Below are 24,210 nucleotides of genomic sequence, written 5' to 3'. Positions count from 1 at the left end.
TAACTGTGTAGAAAACAAAACAAGACGGTCATATTTTTTTTATCAATAATTTAAGTGAAAAAACTTTCAACTCTAGATGGTATGCCAGCCATTGTTGCCAGTTGCGCAGTGCATTTCTTTCCTATTGGTTTCAAGTAAGCTTGAGAAAATTATTGGTCTTAAGGGGTATATACCCCTTACCCCTACCCCTAGATCAAAATGAGAATTGGGATAGCCCTTCCTCTCACATAAACGCGCAAAACTAAGGGGAAGGGGTAAGGGGTAAGACAGAGAATTGGGATTCAGCCTAAGGCCGTGTGTCCACCAAAGCGTTTTTAGTCAGCTGAAAACGCTAGAAGCTCTGCTGAAGATGCCGTGCTTTGGGCGCTTGAGAGCATTTTGGCAGCGCAGCGTTTTTTTCCGTTGAGACGTTTCGTTGCTATGATACAGAATATCCGCAGCACAATTTACTTGTAACTGATTTCGCAGATAATTTGTTCCATACAATAAATGTATTTAAAATGTTTTTTAAATTGTTTTTTTAATGAAAAATATATTGTTTCATACTTAAAATACATAAAAATGTATTTTTCATCCATTTTGTTCGGTTAGCTCTGTTGGTTGATGTCGTTTGTACAGAAAGAATGTTCTGACAGTTGGTCGGTGTGGTTTAGTCCTGCCCCTCCTCCACTGTGATTGGACGGCTGGGCTGGGTAAGAAGTGACAGTGATGACGAGCGCTGCGTTTTATTAAAGTCTGGTCTTATCCAAAGTAGAAAATTTTTCAACTCTCGGTGACCAGTAAAAAACGTGGGGCGCTCGGTACTTCAGCGTGAAAAAAAAAAGCTCAGCGCCTCGTTACGCTCATGGCGTTTAAAAAAACGCGGCGCTCCCATTGAAAACAATTGAAAATGTACGCCAGGCACGTGGAAAAACGCTAGACGCTCTGCTGAAGACGCCGTGCTTTGAGCACTTGAGAGCGTTTTGGCAGCGCAGCGTTTTTTCCATTAAGATGTAATGTTGCTATGATGCAGAATATCCACAGCACAGTTTACTTATTTCGCAGATAATTTGTTTCATACTAAAAATGTGTTTTTCACCCATTTTGTTCGGTTGGCTATGCTGGTTGATGTTGTTGTACATGTCGACGTGTTGTGACAGTTGGTCAGTGTGGTATTAGTCCCGCCCCTCCTCCACTGTGATTGGACGGCTGGGTAAAAAGTGACAGTGATGAGTGTTATGTTTTATCTAAAGTTAAACATTTTTCAACTCGGCGACCTGTAAAAAACACCAAGCGCTCGGCGCTTCAACGTGAAAAAAAAAACGCTCAGCGCCTCGCTAAGGGGCTTTCACACAGGACGCGGTATGCGCTGCACTGGCCGCTGGGTTGAGCATTGCCCTTCAGATACAACATGATTTGCGCTGCGCTATGCCATATAATATTATGTATATGTGTGTGTTTGTGTGTGTGTGCGACGCGTGTACACATATAACATCAAAATCAACACGTGAATATTGAGCTCAGTTCTTTCTTAGAATAAAACATTTATTCAAACATTAAATCTAACAACAAAGGTAGAAATTATACATATATAAAACACACCTGACAAGCCAACTTGAATGGAGATATGTCTCCACGACACAGCTTTTCTGACAATGTCAAAATATATCGTACAGCTCAGGAAATTCCGACAGTACTAGCCGTTTATCCATTTTAATTTTCGTGTTTGTTTATGTCTATTGGCCGTGCTGATAATCGTCACAGAGCGCAGCGGCTAAAGTTAAAGCAAGTCATAGTGCGCACTGCTGCGCTTGCGCTTTATGGATAGATTAAGTAATGGTCTGTCTTAGAATATCATAGAACGGACAAACCCGCCACTCAGTGGAATTCCTCTTTACTGACTCTCGGGGGTTTATGGCAATGATTTCGTACATCTGTGCTTCCACATCCACTGGATCGTCTTCAAAAGGGCACGCCTTGCTCAGTCACTTCTCTGAAACAAACTAACTCTGGAACATAACCTACTCCGGAGCAGGTTAAGTTCAGAGAGTGAGCTGCGATGACTACGAACATACCCTGAAAGTTACCTCTGTTTTTGGAACCGAAAGTTGAGGTTATCTGCTTACTCTTAAACATACCCGGGTATGTCACATAACCTTCTTTCTGGAATACTCCCCAGATGACTGATACATGTTATTCTATAGGATGAGTTAAGAGCAGTTTAATTTTGCTACTCAAATATATAACTTGTGACGAGACAAGGACTTGAATCCACTACAAGACAATAGGTATTGTTTACCCTATCCTGACCATAATTCCTGATTAAAAATATTAAAATAACCAGAGATACTTGAGGATTGTGATAGGTGTTTAGGACTGTTTTAACAGGATAGTCACATTTATTTGACCGTTAAATCATGGCAGAGAGAGAGAGGATATGACAATAATAATAATAATAATAATAATTCATTACATTTATATAGCGCTTTTCTCGGCACTCAAAGCGCTTTTACATAGAGAGGGGAATCTACCACTACTGTGCAGCATCCACTTGGATGATGCGACGGCAGCCATAGTGCGCCAGAGCGCTCACCACACACCAGCTTACTGGTGGAGAGGAGACAGTGATAAAGCCAATTGGAATAGATGGGGATGATGAGGAGGCCATGATGGACAGAGGCCACTGGGCAAATTTGGCCAGGATGCCGGGGTTACACCCCTACTCTTTTGAAAGACATCCTGGGATTTTAAATGACCACAGAGAGTCAGGACTTCGGTTTAACGTCTCATCCGAAGGACCAGACTGATCTCATGAAGTACCGTGTGTATGCCACGGCAATTCGTATTTCCATTTTTGGCGTGCTATCAAGACGCATAATTGCCTTTCAGCGTGTTTATGAACGCCGTTGACTTAACATTATATAAATATATGACTTACCTCAACCCCGTCCCTAAACCTAACCGTTACTGGGGTTAATGGCATTTATGACTGTTCCCTTACCATCCTAGGTAAAAAAAAGATATGACTTACCTCAACCCCATCCCTAAACTTAACCGTCACTGGGGTTAATGGCATTTATGACTGGAGATTTGACTGCGTGTACAGACACGCGAAATGATGCGAACGTTAACGGTGTAGACATACACACGGATACACGCGGATAGCTCAAAATGCGTAGAGATAACACGCCACCTGACTCGAAAGTGGCGTGTATGTTTACGCAAAAGTCATGATGTCATGTTGGAAGGACGGTGCTCTTTGGCAGTATAGTATCCCCATTACGCAGATGAAAGCTGACTCCCTCGCCTCGTCACCTGTGTCGTGGGAAAAAAAGCTCCATTTGAACACTGAGAGAACTATAGGCAACTGTTAGCTAGAGGTAGATGCTGTGAAATCTATGTGTGAAATGCTTTAAATTAACAAATTATACATTTGGCGCGAAGAGTAGCAGTTCAACAGGTTCTGAACATGGTTCTGAAGGCGAAAGTTAGCTCCCCCTGACTAGCGTTGTGTTATTTAAAATAAATGTTTAAATTGCATATAGTTTTATATTGTGTTATATTTTTATGCTATAAGTGGTGTTAAAAATATTCTGCACATTAATGAGCCAATTTGTTATGATGTGGTGGTACGGGGGCCGAGAAAGCTCAACGCGTTGCAACTGAATGAAAACGCATGTAAATGAAATAAACACCTGCAAATTAAGAAAACATCTTCATCAGTTTCACAACACACGTGTGCACCAAATACTCACAACACCACCCAGATACAGAAACGCGCAAAAAACACAGACCACAATGGAAATCTTTAACAGGGGAACCAAATAAGTGACTAACCCTTACAGCTTAAAATTCTACTTTATGTATTTATTTATTTTTTTCAAAACGTACAGAGATTACATTTTTATGACATACAACTTGTATACAATATTCAAAATGTATTAACAATATGTTCAATGTCATCAGAATACAAATGAGAAAAGAACAATGAGCTGAAAACAAAGAAAAAAGATAGTGAAGAAGGAAAGATATTTATCTGTTAAACTTTGAAAATTGTTTCATGTTATGTTTAAGTTTTTCATAAAGAAAAGTTTCATAAGAAATATTAGGTAATGTTGGGTCCAAAGTTTTAAAGTTGAGACACACATGCACACATATTTTAGCGCTTCGTCACTTATTTCTGTTGTGGTCTGTGTTATTTGCAGAGCGTTTCTGTATTTGGTTGTGTTGTGAACTTTTGCAGTGTATTTCTGTATTTGGAGCACACATGTGTTGTGAAACTGATGACAATGTTTTTTTTTAATTTGCAGGTGTTTATTTCTATTTGCAAGTATTTGCTTCAGTTGCAGCACGTTGAGCTTTCTTGGCCACCATACGGTGGGCTGCTGTGGGCCAGAAAGTCCAGGGCCACTTTTTGGTCCCAGTCCGCCCCTGCCATGGTCGGCTGCGTACCTATATGCATTTAACTTCGCTATGCCATGTCCACCCCACACTAGCTTTGTGTCCCATCTTGGCCACCCCCTCCCCCAAAATGTCCTGGATACACCACTGTTCTTATTAATATTTATCTATTCGTTTTTGAAGCCCAATTACATTACATATCTTGCTAAATGGTCACAGTAACATAAACACTGGGTGATGTATTGTGCGTATCTGCTTTCTACTGATTGTTCATCTAGGTTAGTGTCAGTCCACATAGAAGAAAGTGCACACAAACAAAAGCATACATTCTTAAAAAGAAAATAAACTCTCCATAAATTGAAAGAAAATGAACTAAAAATCAAACCCATTTATCCTTAAGCTGGCCATCAATAGAACATATGTCATCAATTTAAAAACGATTTAAAACTGTTACATGTTATTTAGCTGAAATGACACATTTAGATGTTTTTTCTATAATGAGGTGTTTCATTGAAGCAGAGGTGCTCCCGCAGAAATGCCAATATCTTATTCCATGAGTCCTCTTGTGCGTAGGCATGTGATTGGGTTTGTCCACCCCATAGAACGACAACTGCAACAACAACATCATGTAAAACAGATGTAAAACACAGACACACAATCACAAATCAAATCTAGAAGTGGCATAAAAAAAATCAAATATGAAAATTAGACAATTGATTCTGCATGCAAACGTTGTCTACCTTTCTGGTTTGTCAAATAAAAGTTGAAGTTAGTTGCACGAAAGTGAGGTGAATATGGTGGTTCAATAAGATGACCAGCCCCGGGATACGTCAGGACTTCCAACAAGTGGCGACTTCCTGCTTTCTCCATCATCATCTCCATCTAGGTTTAAAAGGTAAATATCAGGCATCCAAATCACACCACACAATTTGAATGAAAGCTTTTTATTAAATTCATATTTAGTACATTTTTCATTTTCCATTTCATTAAGGGTACAAAAGGGATTTGAAATGCCTTTTATTTTTTCCCTGCCATCATTTTTTAATTTTTTTTTATTGCAAGCCAGCGGCAGCATTTTTTTTATATAACTTTCACACATTTTTCATGGCCAAACATTTTTTATGTTATTTTACTTGTACATAAGCAATGGTTTCAATGGTGAATGAAGTACACAAATCAAGTACTTGAGTAAAAGAGTAATACTGGCAACAATGTTGCCAGTAATTTACTGTTAATTGTCCAGTTCTTTACTGTAATCTTTACTGTTGTAAAAAATGCAGTAAATTAAAACTTGAGTTAACTAATTTCACTTGCAGACACCGACTGCCTTAAAATGATCAACTCTCATTTAAATACATTAGTGTGAATTTTTTTTAATAATTTAATAATAATTTAAATGTATTAGTGTGAACTTATTTCATTTGAAAGAACTAAAAAATATTGTAAATAAAGAGATTTCAACTCAACCACAACTACACAGTCACCACCTGTTAAATAAAGCAACATGGAGAATATCATGAATGTTAGTTGATCTTCTCCTGGACTGAAGCACAAGCTCTCTTCAGCACAATGGTGACCCAAAAAACTACATTTTACAGTGAACTGCTGGCAACAGTGTTGCCAGTAAATACCTGATATAAATCTTACAGTTTATTACTGTAAAAATACATTTTGTGGGTGTGTTTTTTAATCTTACACTGTTATCCCTTTCAACCCCAAAGGAAAATCCACACTACAAAGAGTAAAATGTAACATTGACGCAGTGTTGCAGTGTTAACTAGCAGAATCACTGAAGAAAAGAGGAACACAAGAATAAAAAATAGAGAAACACAAAAACTACAACTGACTTCCAGCCATTACACTCTATTACACGTATTATTAACCAGTATGACTTTATTTATGTCATAGATCTACAGAAGTTGTTATTAAGATGTTTAATTGAAAATGTTTGGTTCAAAGTTACCATTATTGAGATCAGTGTTTGTTTTAGTTGGGTTATGGACTTATGAATTTTTCAAGCCACACATGTGCTCATACATGGTTTGTGAATGATTCTGGTTATATTGATTATGATGACAAAAGTATCATATCGCTTGTTCATTCACTAATCTCATACTGAGTTTAATTCTATATCAGAAGTGTTATATTCCCACCTAGTGTTGGGTCCGAGTCCACCTTTGTCGAGTCCGAAGAGGGCCGAGTCAGACTTGAGTCAAAGTCCTTAACATCCGAGTCGAGTCCGGCCGAGTTCACAAAGATTTAAATGATTTGAAATTGACCTTTCACAAAGACCCGCCCCTCTTAGTTACTGTTGCTACGTCCGACAATCCATTCTGCTCTCACTCCACATGTTCTCACACAGTGAAAAATATATTGAGGAGCAAAAAGAAAACGGTATTTGCCAGGTAATGCTCAAGAATGCAACACGATTTAATAAAAAAGACAGAAAAATACATTTTGGAGATTCTGAAATGTTTATGTAAACTTATGACTAAAGTGTAAATGTAACAAGAATCACACATTTATTAGTCGCCAAAATGTTGCTATGTTTATCTTGTTCTCATGTTGCTATGGTTACTGTCAATCATCGCAATTTCATGACTCACACTAAAATTTAGCGGATTCACTCCCACATTTAAATGCATTTATCACTGTTTTTGATTTACATTGTGAACGTAACCACTGGTGTTCTAGAAGCACGAAAAACTAAATTATTATATAGATTGTCAATAGCGCTCCCTTTAAGCCATCACTTATCGCATTTTGCTCTCTCCCTAAAACTCTTGTCATAAACCCTGAAGTTATCCGCACTGCACAGTGAATCTCTCATTTATATCGTGTCTAGACTTTGTTTATGGGGGGATTTGCAAAAGGATAAAGCTCTTGCTGATTCTGAATATACATTTTGAAGGAATTCTCTGCATGTTGACTCTAAAATGCCTCTGATTTGCCACTGCGTTCATGCGCTTAATATACATGTCTGCACTGTCTATGGTGATTGGTTACAATGCTCAACGCGGACACAACGCAAGTAGTTTTGTTTTTGAATAATGTGTCCTACAGTGCCCTGACTCGACTGGACTCGGACATTTTTCCGAGTCTAAAATGTCTGAGTCCGTGTCAAGTCCGAGTACAAATTCATCCGAGTGCGTGACGAGTTCATTCAAAATTGGACTCGAGTCCAAGTACCCCAACAAGTAATGAGTTACAATGACTATTTTTTTATAACACATCATTCACAACCAAAAAACAAAACAAAAAACTTTTTTTTTAGCTATACGCAGTGGGGGAAACTCCTTTTCCTCGATTTACTGAAGCCTAGATGTAAAACGCATTTGTAGCTGGACAGCTAGCACACTTAGCGTCAGTCACGACAGTTAAGCCTAGTTCACACTACATGATTTTAAAATGTCGGGCTGAACTGTGCAGTTCACACTACATGACTTGCTCTCAGTGAAATCATGAGTGTTCAAGTTGTTTAGCTGTTCACACCACACAACACAACGTGATTGATCCACAACAGGAGGTAACTCACTACACGAGTTAACAACGCACTACATAGAGATACAACCACGATCGGATGATAAGAGCATATCATTTGTGACTCAATGAGAGCTGTTTCAGTACTATAGTACGGTCTAAATCCTGAAAATAATCAAACAAATGACGAGTTGACAACAACACGATTCTATCTGGTCTAGAAACCATGTTTTGTCACGAAAAACCACGCAATAAAACGAACCAGAAATGACGTGAAACTGCAGAGAAGAACACAACACGCGAATATGGACGTCAGACAGAAACTAGTGCTGCACACTGTTTGCTCGACGATCTGCTCTGAGAAAAAAAAATGCAAAAAAGAAAAGAAAAAGTCAGATTTACCTGGTGTCCTCAACCCATGCGTTGCTATGATTGGCTGTACTCATGACATCACTGAGATTGAGTCGCGCGACTGCTCGAGATATCTAGCATGCTAGATATTTTTCTGAGCTCGGTGATCTGTCTGCGAGCTGTCTGCGAGCTGTCTTTGGTGCGTTGTTGGCTCTTTCACACTAACGGATTGGCGAGCGTTAATCGTCCGCTAATCGCCCGCGATTTGCATGCGATAACACCATGACTTGTCGGCGACTCAACGATTTGCAAATCGGGCTTAAATCGGGCTTAAAATCACGTAGTGTGAACTAGGCTTTACTGACGCTCAGATTCCCTGGTGGGTTCAGATCTGGTACCACAATGGTGTGACCATGGGGGTAGTTTCCAGGAGGAAGGTGTTTTTTACAGACACGTCAACCTCGTTTGGGGGGTTGCTGCCCAAGGGCAAGCCGGCCTCTGGTCGAGCACAAAGCAGAGCTTACATATCAACTGTCTGGAAATGAAAGCAGTTGGTTTGACCCTGAAAGCTTTACTGTCAGACCTCAAGGGTCACCACGTCCTAGTCTGTATGGGCAACATGTCAGTGGTGGCTTACATAAATCGCCAGGGTGGCATCAGGTCAGACAACATGGTTGCTATGGCGAGGGTCCTCCTCCTGTGGGCACAGGCCAGTCTGAGCTCTCTAAGAGCAGCGCATATCCCAGGCGTCCAAAATTTGTGGTCCCTGAACCCTTAGACGGTCAGACTAATATGGGAGATGTTCGGCAAGGCCGAAAGTCGACCTTTTCACCTCGAGAGCCAACATCCACTGCAGAGTCTTCTTCTCAAAGAACAGGCACACGCCGGCTCATCCCTGACCCAGACGTCCCCTTTCTGCTTTTCCATCCCGTCTCGATGATCCCACAGGTCATTGAACGGGTCAGGGAGAACGGATGCCCAGTCCTTCTTGTGGCTCCTCTCTGGAAATCCAGACCATGGTTTCCGTAGCTGGTTCAGTTGACAGTCACAATCCCCTGGCCTGTTCCAATGAGGAGGGATCTTCTCACACAGGCCAATGGAACGATATGGCATCCCGACCCCATTTATGGGCCCTCCATATGTGGTCCCTAAATGGGTATGCGGGGACCTACCTGACAGGGTCTTAAGCACTATGCCTGAAGCAAGGGCCCGTCTACTCAGCGCTTTTGTGCTTTGAAGTGGTCAGGTTTTTCCTGCTGGTTTTCGAAAAATGTAGTTGACCCAGAGTCATGTGAGGGATCTGTGGTACTCTCCTAACTGCAGGAGCTACTGAATGTGGGCCGCACCCCATCCACGCTCACAGTTTACGTGGCAGCCATCGCAGCTCATCATGCTTTGGTGGCTGGCCAATCACTGGGAATAAATGACTTGGTGGCAAGGTTTCTGAAAGACGCTAAGAGGATTAACCTCTCCAGGCCCCTTCAGTGCCGCTTTGGGACCCCTCCACGGTCCTTACGGCCCTGAGAGAACCGCCTTTTGAGCCGCTCCAGTCAGTTGATCTGAAACCACTCTCGCTAAAGACTGCTGTCCTGTTGGCATTGGCATTTATCAAGCATGGTTGCTCTCAAGGTGCTCTCAACGCCTTTTAGAGCACAAGTTATTACGCTATTAGTCCTTCCCTCTTCTGCCGTGGATGGGGAGATTAATCTTCTGTGCCCTGTCAGAATCTGAGAATGTATCTGGAGAGTTCTGTGTCTTTTAGACAGTCAGAACAGCTGTTTGTCTGCTTTGGTGGGTGATCCAGTCACTAAGCAAAGACTATCTAGATGGATAGTGGATACCATTTTTATGCCCTATACCTCAGAGGGTAAGGTTTGCTTTATAGGTGTCAAGGCCCATTCAACCAGAGGCATAGCCTCGTCATGGGCTTGGTCATCTGGGTTTCCCATTCAAAATACATGTGATGCGGCCAACTGGTCCTCGCTTTCCACATTTATGATGTTCTGTATGGGGGTGCCTTTCCTGCAGGCGAAGGTACTTTCGGTATGATTAAGACCCGATGTGGTCTGGTCATGTGTACAAAAATTACTGTGCATAATCACATTCACACACACATGTATATATATAATACCCACTTCGACCGGTTATAAAATTGTACTAATAATCCCAACAGGGTTTCGTTAGAATATTCTGTTAGTTGTTACTGACTCATATATATTATTCAGGCCAGATAGTGTCTGGTTACTTAACACAATCATTCATAAAATTCTATTACATACCGATTACGGTAGTTAACACATCTCACTTAAGATGTGTTAAAAGTAGTGAATAATGTTATCCAAATTTAGGCCATTTGAATATAATAATACATAAGAAATGTAACTCACATCTTCAGCAGATTCAACTGCAGGAAAAGCATGATCATCGCCAGCAGTCACCAACAGAAGTGGACACTTTATTCTCCCAACCTGTGTGCATTTAAATAAAAACAGACAATTGACACCACAAGAAAATAAAAATAAGTAAAACAGACTATATATCAGTATATCCATAATATCAACATATCATATCAATACTCACATCTACTTTGGGTGGTGGGTCTGGGAGAGTGGTTAGGATAACATCTCTGTGAATTACCTTGTTTTCCTCTATCACACGTAGTTTATCTAAATTCCTGGAATACAATTTTTAGTGCTTATCGTAAGTAAAATAAATGTACAATTCTATAAGGCAGTGGATAGTTACATATGTCATTAAGTGTGGGTCCCACTTAATGATAAATGTACAGACGCTACCTGGTCATCCCCATCCACTTAAACTACTTTCTACAGAATTTCTTATGCGTCATATACAGTTTTTGTTACTGAAGTTCTCCCAAGTATAGCTTTCTTTCCTGATGGACGTGTATCTTTCACTCTTTCCAATGCTGGTCATCCAAAAGCCTCACTGACAGTCAGGAGGCATAAAATAAAATGGCAGTTATGAATGCAGTTATGAAAGCAGATGACAGAGATTCAGTATTTGTTAAGTTCTAACACTTTTAAGTGTGAATTATGTGCTCAAATATTGGGACCACACTGAATGACAAAAATTGAAAAACACTTTATAACGCCACAACATATTTTCTGTTTTCTGTGTCCTCACTTCTTCATATTCTGAATGAGTTCAAAGAGGTTTTGGTCGAAAGGAATCAGGTGACTTCCATTAATAGCCACACAACACTGGGGCTAAAAGAAAATAAATAGACACTGATTAACATACCAATGTAATACAAGAAAAATATATCTGCATTCAAAATGTAGATTCATGTGTGTGGGTCTCCAACCATTCACCTGCAGAGCTACTGTCCTACAGTGTTCAGATTTATCCCCAAACACACCTAAACCAGCCAATCAAGGGGATCAGGGTTACTTGAAAATCACAGACAGATCTGTCGCAGCAGGGTTGTTGAACTGATATCTGCAGGACAGTTTTTCTTCAGGAACAAGGTTGGAGACCACTAGTGTAGGCCAAGCAAACCTTGATGACATTGGAGTAGGCCACAATACTGAGTGTGACTATACTTCCAAAAGACAGCCCAAGGACAGCCAGTTGATCCGTCTGTACCAATGGATGATTCTTCAGGATCTGGTATGCTTTCTACAAGAAACATGTACAAACAAGCACACATCTGTAAAGATTAATCAACTGTTAACCACACAACCCAATTTAGGTTTGTATATACTCAAATACAGTGGATTCTGCTTTTTGGGTGAAGGTTGGAGATTTGTTAGACCACTTAGATAAAATGTTTATATATGAATAAATGTTAACTATCTGCCTTTGATAGGATAGTTTAGTGAGAGATAGGAAACAGTTGGAGAGGAGATAAGGGAATGGGACCATAATATAATTCACCCTTTTTTAAGAACATCAGATTTTAGTAACACAGTAATTTAACCACCTAGGCTTCTGAACATAACGTTTGGGTCTCGTGGTATTAGTGTGTGTGTAGTGACTAGTGAGCAGTGTTCTCAGCCAGAGTTGTTGGTATGCCTGGAAATGTCTTTCATCACTAAGAAAATATGTACCCACCCCCATTTTTTTGGCAACCGTGAGAGGATCAGTAAACTTTGTGGAACTTAGGAACATGCAAGGGGTTCTGAATCGTCACTTTATCCCCCTCCTGGAAACTAGGAGTGTAAGCACTCTGCTTAGCATCAATGTATTTTTTCATTCTGTGTTGCAGCCGTGTAATCCTTTGGCAAACAGTCATGTCAGTTGGTGTCAGCAGACAGCAAAATAGACAGATTTGTGCACATTTGCCTGCCATAGAGGAGCTGAAAGAGTAAAGTACCACTTGCAGCATGTGTGACACCTACAAGTCAGTTACCGCAGGTTTCCATGTAGCTGGATGGCTTTTTGTGTTTGAGCACACAATTGAACATCTCTACAGCACCATTAGCTGCCGGGAAGTAAAGACAGGAAAATAATGACAGATATTTCTTCCAGAAAAGCAACAAAAGCAGCAGATGTAAACTGAACACTGTTATCAGTAAAAATACTCAATGCTTTTTTTATGGCGACTAAAGACTGATGACAGAAATGAAACCACAGAATCCATTATGACAGTGTGAGTAAAATACATCTCAAGCCATTTGCTGTAGTAATCAGTTAAAGTTATTGCAAACCAGCCAGCAGCACTTGCTGAAGAAGAGCAGGGTGTGACTTGCCAGTTTTGTCATTGAGCTGACACATGTGGCAGGAACGAACTACAACATTAACCTGAGCATCCATCTCTGGCCACCAATAGAGATCATGAAGGCATTGTTTGGTTCTCACCTCGCCTATTGTCCCTTATGGAGATACTATGGAGACCAGCACAGATCAACGAGCAGCAGGTGCAATCGGCCGTGAGCCTCGGAAGACTTAACAGTTTTCCAATTGAAAAATGTACTTAACAGACAGTTCCAGACGCTGCTTATATTATATGGCAGAAACTTAACTTCCAGTTACTTTGGTGAAGAAGGTCAACCATGGTCCACGTATAGATAAAGCATTAGGAGGCAGGACATGATTGTTTTCGATCCTCATGAGTGGTGTCCCTTTGTCCACAATAGCCGCGTTTCCAGGAACTAGGAACTTTGGGGTGGTACTCGGTGTGTTTACACCGCAGGAACCAGGGTCTAAATGAGTTCGGAAACTTTCGGGGTGGGACTTGTGCGCTGGACATGCTGATTGGTTCTTACCACTTGTTCGTTCTGCCCGATGGCGCGCATTCGTCCCATCCATCTTACGGTCAATGTCCGCTGATAACAAACGTCTACTTTTTTATCTAGCATTACAAGCTTTCTGATACGTTTTGGGTGCTCGTCTCTTTTCTGCCGTTTTATTAATTACCCCTTTAGTAAACCAATCGCACACAAAAGCAGCAAAGCTTGAATCTCCTCCATACAAAACTCAAAACAAATGCGCAGACTGGGAGGAGCAGTCGCACGCAGTTCAACGTCACTACATAATCTTCCCACCCCGGACCGGTACTTTAGTCCATAGTGTAATTGCAGTAAGCAAGCGGTGTGGGGCAAAAAAAGTTCCTATGAAAAAATTCCTGGGACAAATACTAGTTCCTGGTAAATGCAGTAGAAATGCGGCTAATGTAGAAGATAGCAGAATCTGAGCGGTCATGTAAGGAAAGTTTCACTGACATACATCCTACCACTGGATTTGGGTTTTCGAATATGTCACATGTCTGGCTGTGGGTCACAGCAGCACAACATTTCTGAAAATGGATTAGTGTTGTAGGGCAGAATCAAGCGGCAACCTCCCCGTCTCTCTCTTGAAGCCAATACGGAAGTGAATTAAACTGCAATTTATCGAGTGGCCGCTTGAGGCAGGCTGCAGAAGCGAGTCAAATCTGTATCTCCCCCATGTTAAAATGCCCAACTTTACAGCAGAAAAAAACATGTTTACAGCCTGGAGCAAAAAGTGGCTTTGGTCTATTGAGCTCATTTTTCCCTTCATGACAACTGTGAGGGGGGTGAATTTTTTTACAACTCATCTGTTTAAATTATATTTTAGCCTTAAATTTCTGCATAATTAAGGGCGTGGCCACTTGAGTGACAGGTGGATTCTTGCGGCCGCTTTCACTGCTAGTAGTTTGTCTGCTGTCTGTTAGCGTCACCCTCAGCTGTGTTTGTGCTTTTTCCAGGATTATGTCATACAATTTAATACATGTATTATACCTTCGCCCGTGCACGCCGTTGGATTCCGTCATGTTGAGTATGGAGAGATCGACCAGCGCTGTGTTTCCAGCTGTTTTCCTCGCATGCACTAATGGATGTCTGATAATTTCAGTGCTTTCTCTCCGTCCATGCAATAGATGCACACCCTTGAATGAGCGCGGATTTCTAGTTCATTTACTTGAAGTTCTGAGGTAATATTTGGTTTGACCCATCTGAGAGGCGGCCAAAATCGGATTGTAAAATGGACTGAATTAAAGCTCTTTACGAACTTGACGTGAGATGCCGACTGACGTGTGCTTGCCTTGAATCACTGTCGCATGCACAAGCTTAGAGCAATATTATACATTTTAACTAGCAGAATAATAATGCATCACAATGCACATAGTTGACTGCTTGTATGTTGTGAGAAATGTGTGATCTGTGTTAATGTACTTGTATATATGCTCTTAACTAATTGCCCCTTGTGAGATTAATAAAGTTGATAAAAAAGTCAAGTAGTCTCACTTTTAGTTACGTCTTAACTATTATAATATTTCGAAGGGCAAAACATGAACTTTAACAATTGGCTTTACTTTTTCAATCAGCTGTCAATTCAGCGGCAGTAGCATAGCATTAGCACCTCAGCTCCACCCGCGTCCCGCCTCTTTGCCCATTTTAATTTATCCGGTAGTGACGAGAGGTGACGCACTGCCAAGATGGCGACGGTCGGCCCCGCCCACTTTAGGCCTCAAAATCGCTCTTCATAAACCTATGGGTGACGTCACGGACACTACGTCCATATTTTTTACAGTCTATGCTTCCAACACATGAAATTCAAACTCCCTGTTGAATAAAGCTGGTAATCTGGTCACCCAACCTGACCATCTAAAGAAGTCTTTTTTTTCAGCAGGGCTGACCATTCACTTGCTGCCTAATAAATACAATCCCATTGATAGACACCTTTGTAATGATATAAAAAATGTTTTTTGACTTAACCTTTTGTGTACAATGTTGTGGCAAATCAGTGAGTACCTAATATTATCACATTTGCTTTGATGGCCAATAATTTATTTTGAGTGTCTCCTCAGGAAACACAGCCCACCAATAATGCCAAATCACATCAAAAGTAATGCGAAGGTTGGTCCACGATAGGAGACTGTCAAAAGTTCGAAATTACCTCAAAGTAAGCAATATCAACATCTTGCATTCTCAGCCCTTTTGGAGCGAAGTAATCAAGTGCCATAGATGCAAAGCCATGAGATGCAAGCAGGGCAGAGCGATATTCGACCAAACCACCACCTGCTCCCCACAGATCCAGCACTCCTGGGAACGGCCCAGGGCCTAAAAAACACACAGCAAGTCATTTTTACACACAAGCAATGATCATGAAAGATCTAATAGATATTGACCCCTGATTAGAAATCTGTTATTTAGTGTGTGTGTGAGTGAGTGAGTGTGAGTGTCTGTGTACCTGGAGGTAGGAAAAGTGTTCCTCGTACTTCTTCCTCCCTGATGTTTATCCTTTTCACACCTGGTGCTACATGCCAGCGCTCTATGACACTTGTTGCCAGGGGTGGTTCCTCGCTGAAGCCTTCAGATAGATGCCCACTGTATACTGAAATTTGAACTACCATTGGTGTAAGAACATCCCTCTTGCGTATTCTGGAGTAAAGAGTATGTAGGTCACAAAAGAGAGTGTCAATTTCCTCAAATAAAAAAGAAACCTGAATTTAAACTTGGTAATACAAAGCACACACTATCATATTGTTCTAGTCTAATCAACCTGAGTCCTTTTGGACTTCCTGGTGCGGGTCTCATGCTCCACAGCAACCCCATTGGCTCTCTTCCTTCATAAGTGCCTCCCAAACTTTCATCTGTGGTCCCTAAGGTATATAGAATAGGGAATATCCACATCATGTACTTAATGTCTCGATCATTGTTCGCTCAAGAGAAATGCTGTGAATTCTAAATCTGTAGAAATGTGTATAACAAGTTAGCTCAAAGGAGAAACATTATTAATCAATCATATCTTTTTAGGATTAATTATGAATATTTGAGTCAGTTATTTGGATTAACTTGGTGTAGCTAAATCAATATTACAATCAATTAATCAGTTTGTCCAACAAACTCTTTTTTTATTATTCATTTATTCTAAAAAAAAGGGTATCTTTCATGGCCACAGAAAAATAAGTATTTCTTAGCATGTGCAGCTCTTAGAGCACGTAACAAGATCAAGATCATAAAATAAACCTTGTTGCGAGCAGAGAATCAGAACCAAATTAGTATTGTGCACAAGTTTTATTAACTAAATCACAAACATAACTAAACACACATACATACATGCATAGATAAAATGGTGAGTGACATAATGAAACCGGAAGCAGGAAATGGAACTATGGAAAAGATCCATTTAACAATGAAAAGAACCAGCAGCTCATCATTCTCAGAGGACCTCATTAAGTGTATACTTATAATTGGACAATTAACGCGGAATCTAGTGTTAACGCGGAATTTCGCAGATTTTTACATAATTGGAATAAAATTCGTTTTTTGTGTGGGAGAAGAACGCATGTCTGGGGAAAATCCAGAGAGACGGGGAAGCAAATCTGGGCGACACAGCCCCTCCCGTCATTTCAGCTCATGACGGCATCAAAACAATAGCCACGTTTCCACTGAAAGCATGGCGAAGCGGCTCTCCACGGCTCTGCTTTCGTCGGCGAAAAAGTTTTGACAGAATTGACAGGACAGGCACAGAACTCCACGTGACTAACACACGTAACAATAACAACGAACGAGCACAGGACAGCAAACGCAGGAAGACTAAATAGGTAGGCAAACAAAGGAGGGTAACCGGACAGACAGGTGCAGCAAATAACTGCTCCATCAGGCTAGGGCGGGGCAGGAAGGAAACATCAGGGCGGAACGGAAGGGACTGATCGGAGGGACTAAAGGGATAGACCAGGGAGGGACGGGAGGGACAGACCAGGGTGGGACGGGAGGGACAGGGACATCGGGCGGCCAGGGCGAAACAGAGAGTCCATAGGGCGGTGAGGGAGAAACACAGAGTCCATAGGGCGGTGAGGGAGAAACACAGAGTCCATAGGGCGGCCAGGGCGGTGAAGACCCCTCGGGCAGCCAGGGCGGTGAAGACCCCTCGGGCGGCCAGGGCGGTGAAGACCCCTCGGGCGGCCAGGGCGGAGAAGATCTTTCAAGCGGCCAGGGCGGTGAAGACCCCTCGGGCGGCCAGGGCGGAGAAGATCTTTCAGGCGGCCAGGGCGGTGAAGACCCCTCGGGCGGCCAGGGCGGTGAAGACCCCTCGGGCGGCCAGGGAGGTGAAGACCCCTCGGGCGGCCAGGGCGGAGCAGATCTTTCAAGCGGCCAGGGCGGTGAAGACCCCTCGGGCGGCCAGGGCGGAGAAGATCTTTCAAGCGGCCAGGGCGGTGAAGACCCCTCGGGCGGCCAGGGTGGTGAAGACCCCTCGGGCGGCCAGGGCGGAGAAGATCTTTCGGGTGGCCAGGGCGGTGAAGACCTCTCGGGCGGCCAGGGCGGTGAAGACTCCTCGGGTTGCCAGGGCGGAGCAGACCTTTCGGGTGGCCAGGGCGGTGAAGACCCCTCGGGTGGCCAGGGCGGTGAAGCCCTCTCAGGAACAGATAACGGCTCAAGAACAGACACTGGCTCGGGAACAGACACCGCCTCAGGAACAGACACTAGAACGGAAACAGTCACAAAGACAGACACAAACACTGGGTCCGGAACCGACATGAGCTCCAGCTCAGGAACAGGCACTGGCTCTGACTCCGGCTCAAGAACAGGCACTGGCTCTGCCTCTGGCTCAGGAACAGGGCACTGGCTCTGCCTCCGGCTCAGGAACAGGCACTGGCTCTGCCTCCGGCTCAGGAACCGGCACTGGCTCTGCCTCCGGCTCAGGAACAGGCACTGGCTCTGCCTCCGGCTCAGGAACCGGCACTGGCTCTGCCTCTGGAATAGGCATAGCAGTAACCGGCCTCTCCAAGATCCGAGTCAGATGCTCCAGATAGTCCGTCACAACTTTGGCGGCCACGCCAAAGGGGATCTCTGGCTCTGTCTTAGACTGGACAGACGGGATGTGAGCAGTCTCTCGCTGGGCAGACGGGATGTGAGCAGTCTCTCGCTGGGCAGACGGGACTTGAGCAGTCTCAGAATGGACAGGCGCAGGTCTCCTCCTCCTCCGCTTCTTCTGACGGATATGCACAGACTCGAGGCTGGCTAAAACCATCAACGGAGTACCAACACTGGACGGATCCAGTGACGATGAATCTCTTCTACGCGACTAACACACGTAACAATAACAACGAACAAGCACAGGAAAGCAAACACAGGAAGACTAAATAGGCAGGCAAACAAAGGAGGGTAACGAGACAGACAGGTGGAGCAAATAACAAATAATCAGATAACAAGTGGGAGGGATCAAACAATGACAAGAGCACATGACTCAACATAACAAAACACCCATGTGCATCACAGACAAGACAGACATGTGACAATGACCACCATGTGTTTTAAGAAAGTAAAGTACTTTATTTTTTTAACGATATTTACAGCTTATCGAAATGCTCTGTTCGTCGTCTCCAAACATGGAAGGAATTTACCTCACATTCAGACGAAGTCAATCGGCAAACCCTTCTGTATAACGTTACTGGCGGAGGTTGTTGAAGTGGGAAACCTTGAAGTGCTTCAGGTCACTACATCCAAAAACCGAACATTCTGACTTGCCCTCTCGTAACTTCTGCATCATAGAGCTCTGACTACAAAATCGGAGCGAGAAATAATAATGGCGGATTGCTCAAAGTGTTGGGCCGGTAGTCAATGTCCTTATTTGGCAGTTCCGCTGCAAAAACGGTGACGTTGTAGTTCAAAAAACGTCATAGAGAACAGAAAAATCTGAACAGGTTGAAAAATATGACCAAAACAGAATATAAAGGTATAAACGAAGCGCCTGAAGAGAATAATTTGATCTTTTCTGTACTTATAAACACTCCAAATATACAACAAAATGCATTTAAGGGCTAAAAAAGTGGATTTTGCATGATGTCCCCTTTAAGCCCTGTGTTTCAGCTTTGTCTTTGTGAGTTCTTGTTTAATGTTGAATGGTTGATGTTGGTTGTTCCTGAGTCCCGAGTCTCGTATCCAGTCTGGTCTGTTTAAGTTTGCAGTCTGTTGAATAAAGCGTGTGCTGCACTTAGATCCCGCCTTTTCTTTGCCAGACTGATCTCATGAATGTCACGGTTGGTAAATCCTATGTCTACTTCTCGTCTCGTGTTTCTGTTATTGTTGTGTGTGTGTGCGCTGATGGGGGGGCGTGCCGCTCTATCAGCGCTCATCAGCAATCATCACCACCAGCTGCAGTTAATCTTCTTGTGTATATATTCTCATCAACTTCTCATCTCCTTTGTCAGATCGTTGTTTGTGGTTCCCGGTGTGTTGTCTCCTGTCTCGCTCATTCGTGTTCAGCTCTGGCCCTTGTTCTCTGTCATGTGGATATTGTTCGTCGTTGGATTCACCACCACCTTCACCACAGCACTCTGCACCGGACCATCGGATCCCCTGCGTCACTATCTCTGCCTGTTAATGGACTGTCTCTGTGTGTTCGTCAAACTTATAATTAAAAGAGTTTAACTGCAATTGCTTCCTTGATTCTATCATGACAGAACGATCTGACCAAGGAGATGAGAAGTTGATGAGAATATATACACAAGAAGATTAACTGCAGCTGGTGGTGATGATTGCTGATGAGCGCTGATAGAGCGGCACGCCCCCCCATCAGCGCACACACACACAACAATAACAGAAACACGAGACGAGAAGTAGACATAGGATTTACCAACCGTGACAATGAAGTAGCGTGTGTATGCCACGCCAATTCGTATTTCCATTTTTGGCGTGCTATCAAGACGCATAATCGCCTTTCAGCGTGTTTATGAACGCCGTTGACTTAACGTTATATAAATATATGACTTACCTCAACCCCTAAACCTAACCGTCACTGGGGTTAATGGCATTTATGACTGTTCCCTTACCATCCTTGGTAAAAAAAAGATATGACTTACCTCAACCCCATCCCTAAACTTAAAGGTTCTCTAAGCGATGTTGGGCCAAAACATTTTTTGTCACATGCATCAAACGTCTCCTCACTATCGGCTAGCTGCCTGTCCCCTAAACACACTGTAAAAAAACGTGGTCTCTGTAGACACCACAGGCTCCACAAACGGCAACAAAAACAATCATGTCTTACCCGGACCACAAAACCTAACAAACAGTGTTCCAGCCAATCACTGGCAAGAAGTATTTGAGGGTGGGTCTGGGGGGTTAGTGCGCGTGCACATGAAGGGTGTGTGTGTGTGAAGGAGAGCGAAGCATCAGAGGGAAGTTTGAAAAATGGCCGTCACACGACCAAAGAGACGTCGTTCTGAAGAACAAATTAAAAAGAAGGAGGAGTCGGATAAAGAACGTGCGAAGTTCCGAATTTACATCGGTAGCAAAGCTTTTGAACGATGGCGAGAACTCCGGCGGCAGAAGGGCTTCCAGTCCGACATTCAGGTTGCTCTGTTTTTGCTGGACAGGTGGGTAACGTTAAATTGTTTTTTTTATTCTAAATTGAGCTTATGTTCGCCAAACCCACACAAGGATATAATTAGCTAGAACTATGCAGTCAGCGAAATGCACGTTCACAATTATTTCAGGAAGCACGGAAGGGAAAGGGAGGAGATGAGATGCGGAGGAGGGAGGGTCTAGCTAGCCTCCGATTTGTTTGAAAATATTCAGAACGTCAACACCCGGGATCGCTTAGACAACCTTTAACCTTCACTGGGGTTAATGGCATTTATGACTGGAGATTTGACTGCGCGTACAGACACTCGGAATGACGCGGACGTTAATGGCGTAGACATACACGTGGATACACGCGGATAGCTCAAAATGCGTAGAGATAACACGCCACCTGACTCGAAAGTGGCGTGTGTGTTTACACAAAAGTCATGATGTCATGTTGTCCTTGCTTACACACAAGCAGTAATAAAAAAAGATATAAAATTATCTTAAAATAATCTCTATAATAATATGAAAGAAGTTGTATAAGGTCGTGACATTTGTTTATGTTATGTTGTATTATTGTTATTGTTGTATGATGTATTAATTAGTCGCTACTTAATATATGCTGGGAAGGTCAGTTGAGCAACAAGCATTTTGTGTCCCAGCATCCTTCTGAGTTTGTTATTTCAAGGTCGCCAGGCAGGACTGGTCGTCACGAGAACGCGTTTGGTATTTGCGTACTTGGAATTGAGAAACAGCCAGTGTGAGAGATGCTCTGCTCGGTACATGTTTCATGAGATGTTTCAGTAACTCAAAGTAATAGAGATTTGAGCTGTGTGTCATCTGCACCTTTTCATTCTATCAGTAACAATAACTGATGTAAACATATTTAAGTGAACCTGTGGTTACCATTGCAACTTTTCTAAATTATGCATTTAGACTACCACGCACCTGTAACTGTTCCGTGTTCATCACTGACGTAGTGTCCAAACGCCTCCCAGAAATTCTTATCCTCTGTTTGAAGTAGAGAGTGTAGTGTCACCTTTTGACTTGGCAGTAAATTTGTTACAACGATCCGAAACTTCTCGTCCACCAGCCCTCGACTGGGATGGATAAAGAATAATGGACATGTCGTCTTCTGAGTGCTCACAGTCCTATACAGAGATTACAGGACAGATTGAAACAGTCATGGTTACTATAAACTTACCTTTTTTTCACTTCTGCCAAAGAAACATCTGAAAATACCACTGAAAGTTGCTTCAGGTTTAGCTTAATTTAGCTTGTGTTTATATGGAATATGGGTGATAGCCGGAGAATACTATTCCAAACGGATTTGAATTCTTTATCTCAGGTTTAGGTGTCAGGCTGACAATATCTAATAAATCGAACCTTATTTAGTTTCCAACTGGGTTAAGCAGTATCACTTTTAGTATCAATATGAAAAATGATAAGAACATGCTTCTCACATCTCAGGTGCACTAATAAACTAATGCACAGATAATACTGAATTAATGTTTAACTAATGATTATCCAAGCTATTCATTAAGGATTACCAACTTAGGAACTAATTAAGAGTCTATAAGGTTAATGTATTAGTTCATTCATGAATTGTTTTTAATTAAATATGTAATTGTGGATTAATTCCATAATAACTAATTTTTTAACTAATAGTGTTAATTAATATGTTAATTACCAGAATGAGCCAACGCCTTGTATTTCAACTTCCAGACAATATGACCGGTACACTAATATGCGTTAATACATGATTAATTACTGCATTGTTAGTGCAAATTAACTAGTTAATAATGATGTGCCCAAGCAAGTAAAGTCATAACATAATGATACATTTTCAAATCATTAGCTAATGATTAATTAAAGCAGACAACTGGAAGCTGAAGTGCATAGCTTTGACTAATTGTGGTAATTAACACATTAATTTACACTATTAGTTAATAAAATATGTTATTAAGGAATTAATACACAATGACACATTGAATTAATAGCAATTCATGTATTACTTAATCTATTAATCATATAGACTCTTTATTAGTTGCTGATGTAGTAATCATTAATTAATGGTTTAGTTCTTCATTAGTTATACATTAACTCTCATGATTATCTGTGCATTAGTTAAGCATGAATTAATGCATATTAGTGCACCTATATTGTAAAGTGTTACCGGTCACATGCCACCTCAAAATGTGTTTTGGGAGTAATCTGATCACAAAAAAAAATGTGGATGCCATTCAGATGGTGGCATATACTCTGATCATAGGTGTTTTAGACATCAGACTGTGATCATTGTGTTAGAGTGTCCATTTAGAAACAATTTTATGTGCAAAAATTCGATTTCCCTTAGGTAAAAACCCTTAAAAAAATGAGTTAAATTTATATGAGTTAAAGTTGTATAATGGTATTTTTAATGGGTTTGTTGAAATGTGTTCAACAGTGAATTTATACAAATCAAATGACTTACCTTAAGGATATCAGGTTGCTGACACAGGTTATTTTTTTTAATGCTGTCACACGTGCCATATACAGAAGTTTAGAATTAAAAAATGTTGCAGTAAAACTCCTCATAATTGTTGTGCCAGTTCTTCAGGGCAAGGAGAAGACAGAGGTGTACTTTTTTCCAACAGTTCTCTCAACAAAACCAACATTGACCCTACAATTTAACAGTTCCTTGGACTTTGTTCTCCAGAGACACACACACAGGAGTTCACCAAGTTATCTCTCACCTTCCCCAGTTCCTCAGTGGCTTTTATCCTGTTGCTCCATGCCAATTACTGGAATGAGAAACTGGCATTAATCATGCTGTACTGATCTTCTTACTCACCAGTCATCTCCTGGCTCAGGTCACCAAGTGGGTCCAAAAGGATCCAACAGGATTGAAAACCACTGGACTAGTGACTTGCTAGCATGAGTAGACATGAGAAAATAATCTTGCAACTAAACAGAAGAGACTAAATAACAGACTACTGCGACAACTGCGACATCTTTTTCTATGTTCTGATTAGACTGAATGCATTCAAAAATATTAAATTGTGAAAATACTGTACAGCTATACTGTACAGCACTCTGCAAACGCAGCGATATTGGTATTAAGATATTGACTTCATGACAGACATACAGTACATTTTTAGCTAGACTCTGCCCTTTTTGGACCATCATTTGGCTGAACAGTTTGTGTTACAATGTTGGGTTATTTCCAGCATGGGGCCAGTTTACATCG

At 41.8% G+C, this 24,210-nt stretch overlaps 1 protein-coding gene across 1 annotated transcript; it reads right to left on the bottom strand.

The window, feature by feature from the left end:
* Nucleotides 1-4,519: 4,519 nt before the first annotated feature.
* LOC120476956 (peroxisomal succinyl-coenzyme A thioesterase-like) lies at nucleotides 4,520-23,630 on the bottom strand. The gene is made up of 11 exons (XM_039668281.2): nucleotides 23,455-23,630; nucleotides 21,930-22,132; nucleotides 16,195-16,294; nucleotides 15,883-16,073; nucleotides 15,589-15,752; nucleotides 11,731-11,850; nucleotides 11,356-11,438; nucleotides 10,792-10,885; nucleotides 10,599-10,679; nucleotides 5,121-5,262; nucleotides 4,520-4,990 (listed from the first exon to the last, which is right to left on the bottom strand). Exons 1-11 carry the CDS (start codon nucleotides 23,556-23,558, stop codon nucleotides 4,860-4,862), a joined length of 1,413 nt encoding a protein of 470 aa, XP_039524215.2. The 5' UTR covers nucleotides 23,559-23,630; the 3' UTR covers nucleotides 4,520-4,859.
* Nucleotides 23,631-24,210: the final 580 nt, after the last annotated feature.

The sequence above is a fragment of the Pimephales promelas genome, chromosome 24 (assembly GCF_988280905.1).
Source record: "Pimephales promelas chromosome 24, fPimPro1.hap1.1, whole genome shotgun sequence".
Taxonomy (NCBI): domain Eukaryota; kingdom Metazoa; phylum Chordata; class Actinopteri; order Cypriniformes; family Leuciscidae; genus Pimephales; species Pimephales promelas.
The sequence above is the reverse complement of the archived record's forward strand: the minus strand, read 5'-3'. Positions and strand labels throughout refer to the sequence as shown.

What these genes read in the sequence shown, in the direction of transcription:
- LOC120476956 (XM_039668281.2), bottom strand. Translation starts at nt 23,558, where the DNA reads ATGAGGAGTTTTACTGCAACATTTTTTAATTCTAAACTTCTGTATATG. An exon ending in TGAACACGGAACAGTTACAG is followed by an intron (nt 16,295 to 21,929) that starts GTGCGTGGTAGT and finishes TATATACCTTAG; the next exon opens with GGACCACAGATGAAAGTTTG. An exon ending in CTCATTCAGAATATGAAGAA is followed by an intron (nt 10,886 to 11,355) that starts GTGAGGACACAG and finishes ATTGTATTCCAG; the next exon opens with GAATTTAGATAAACTACGTG.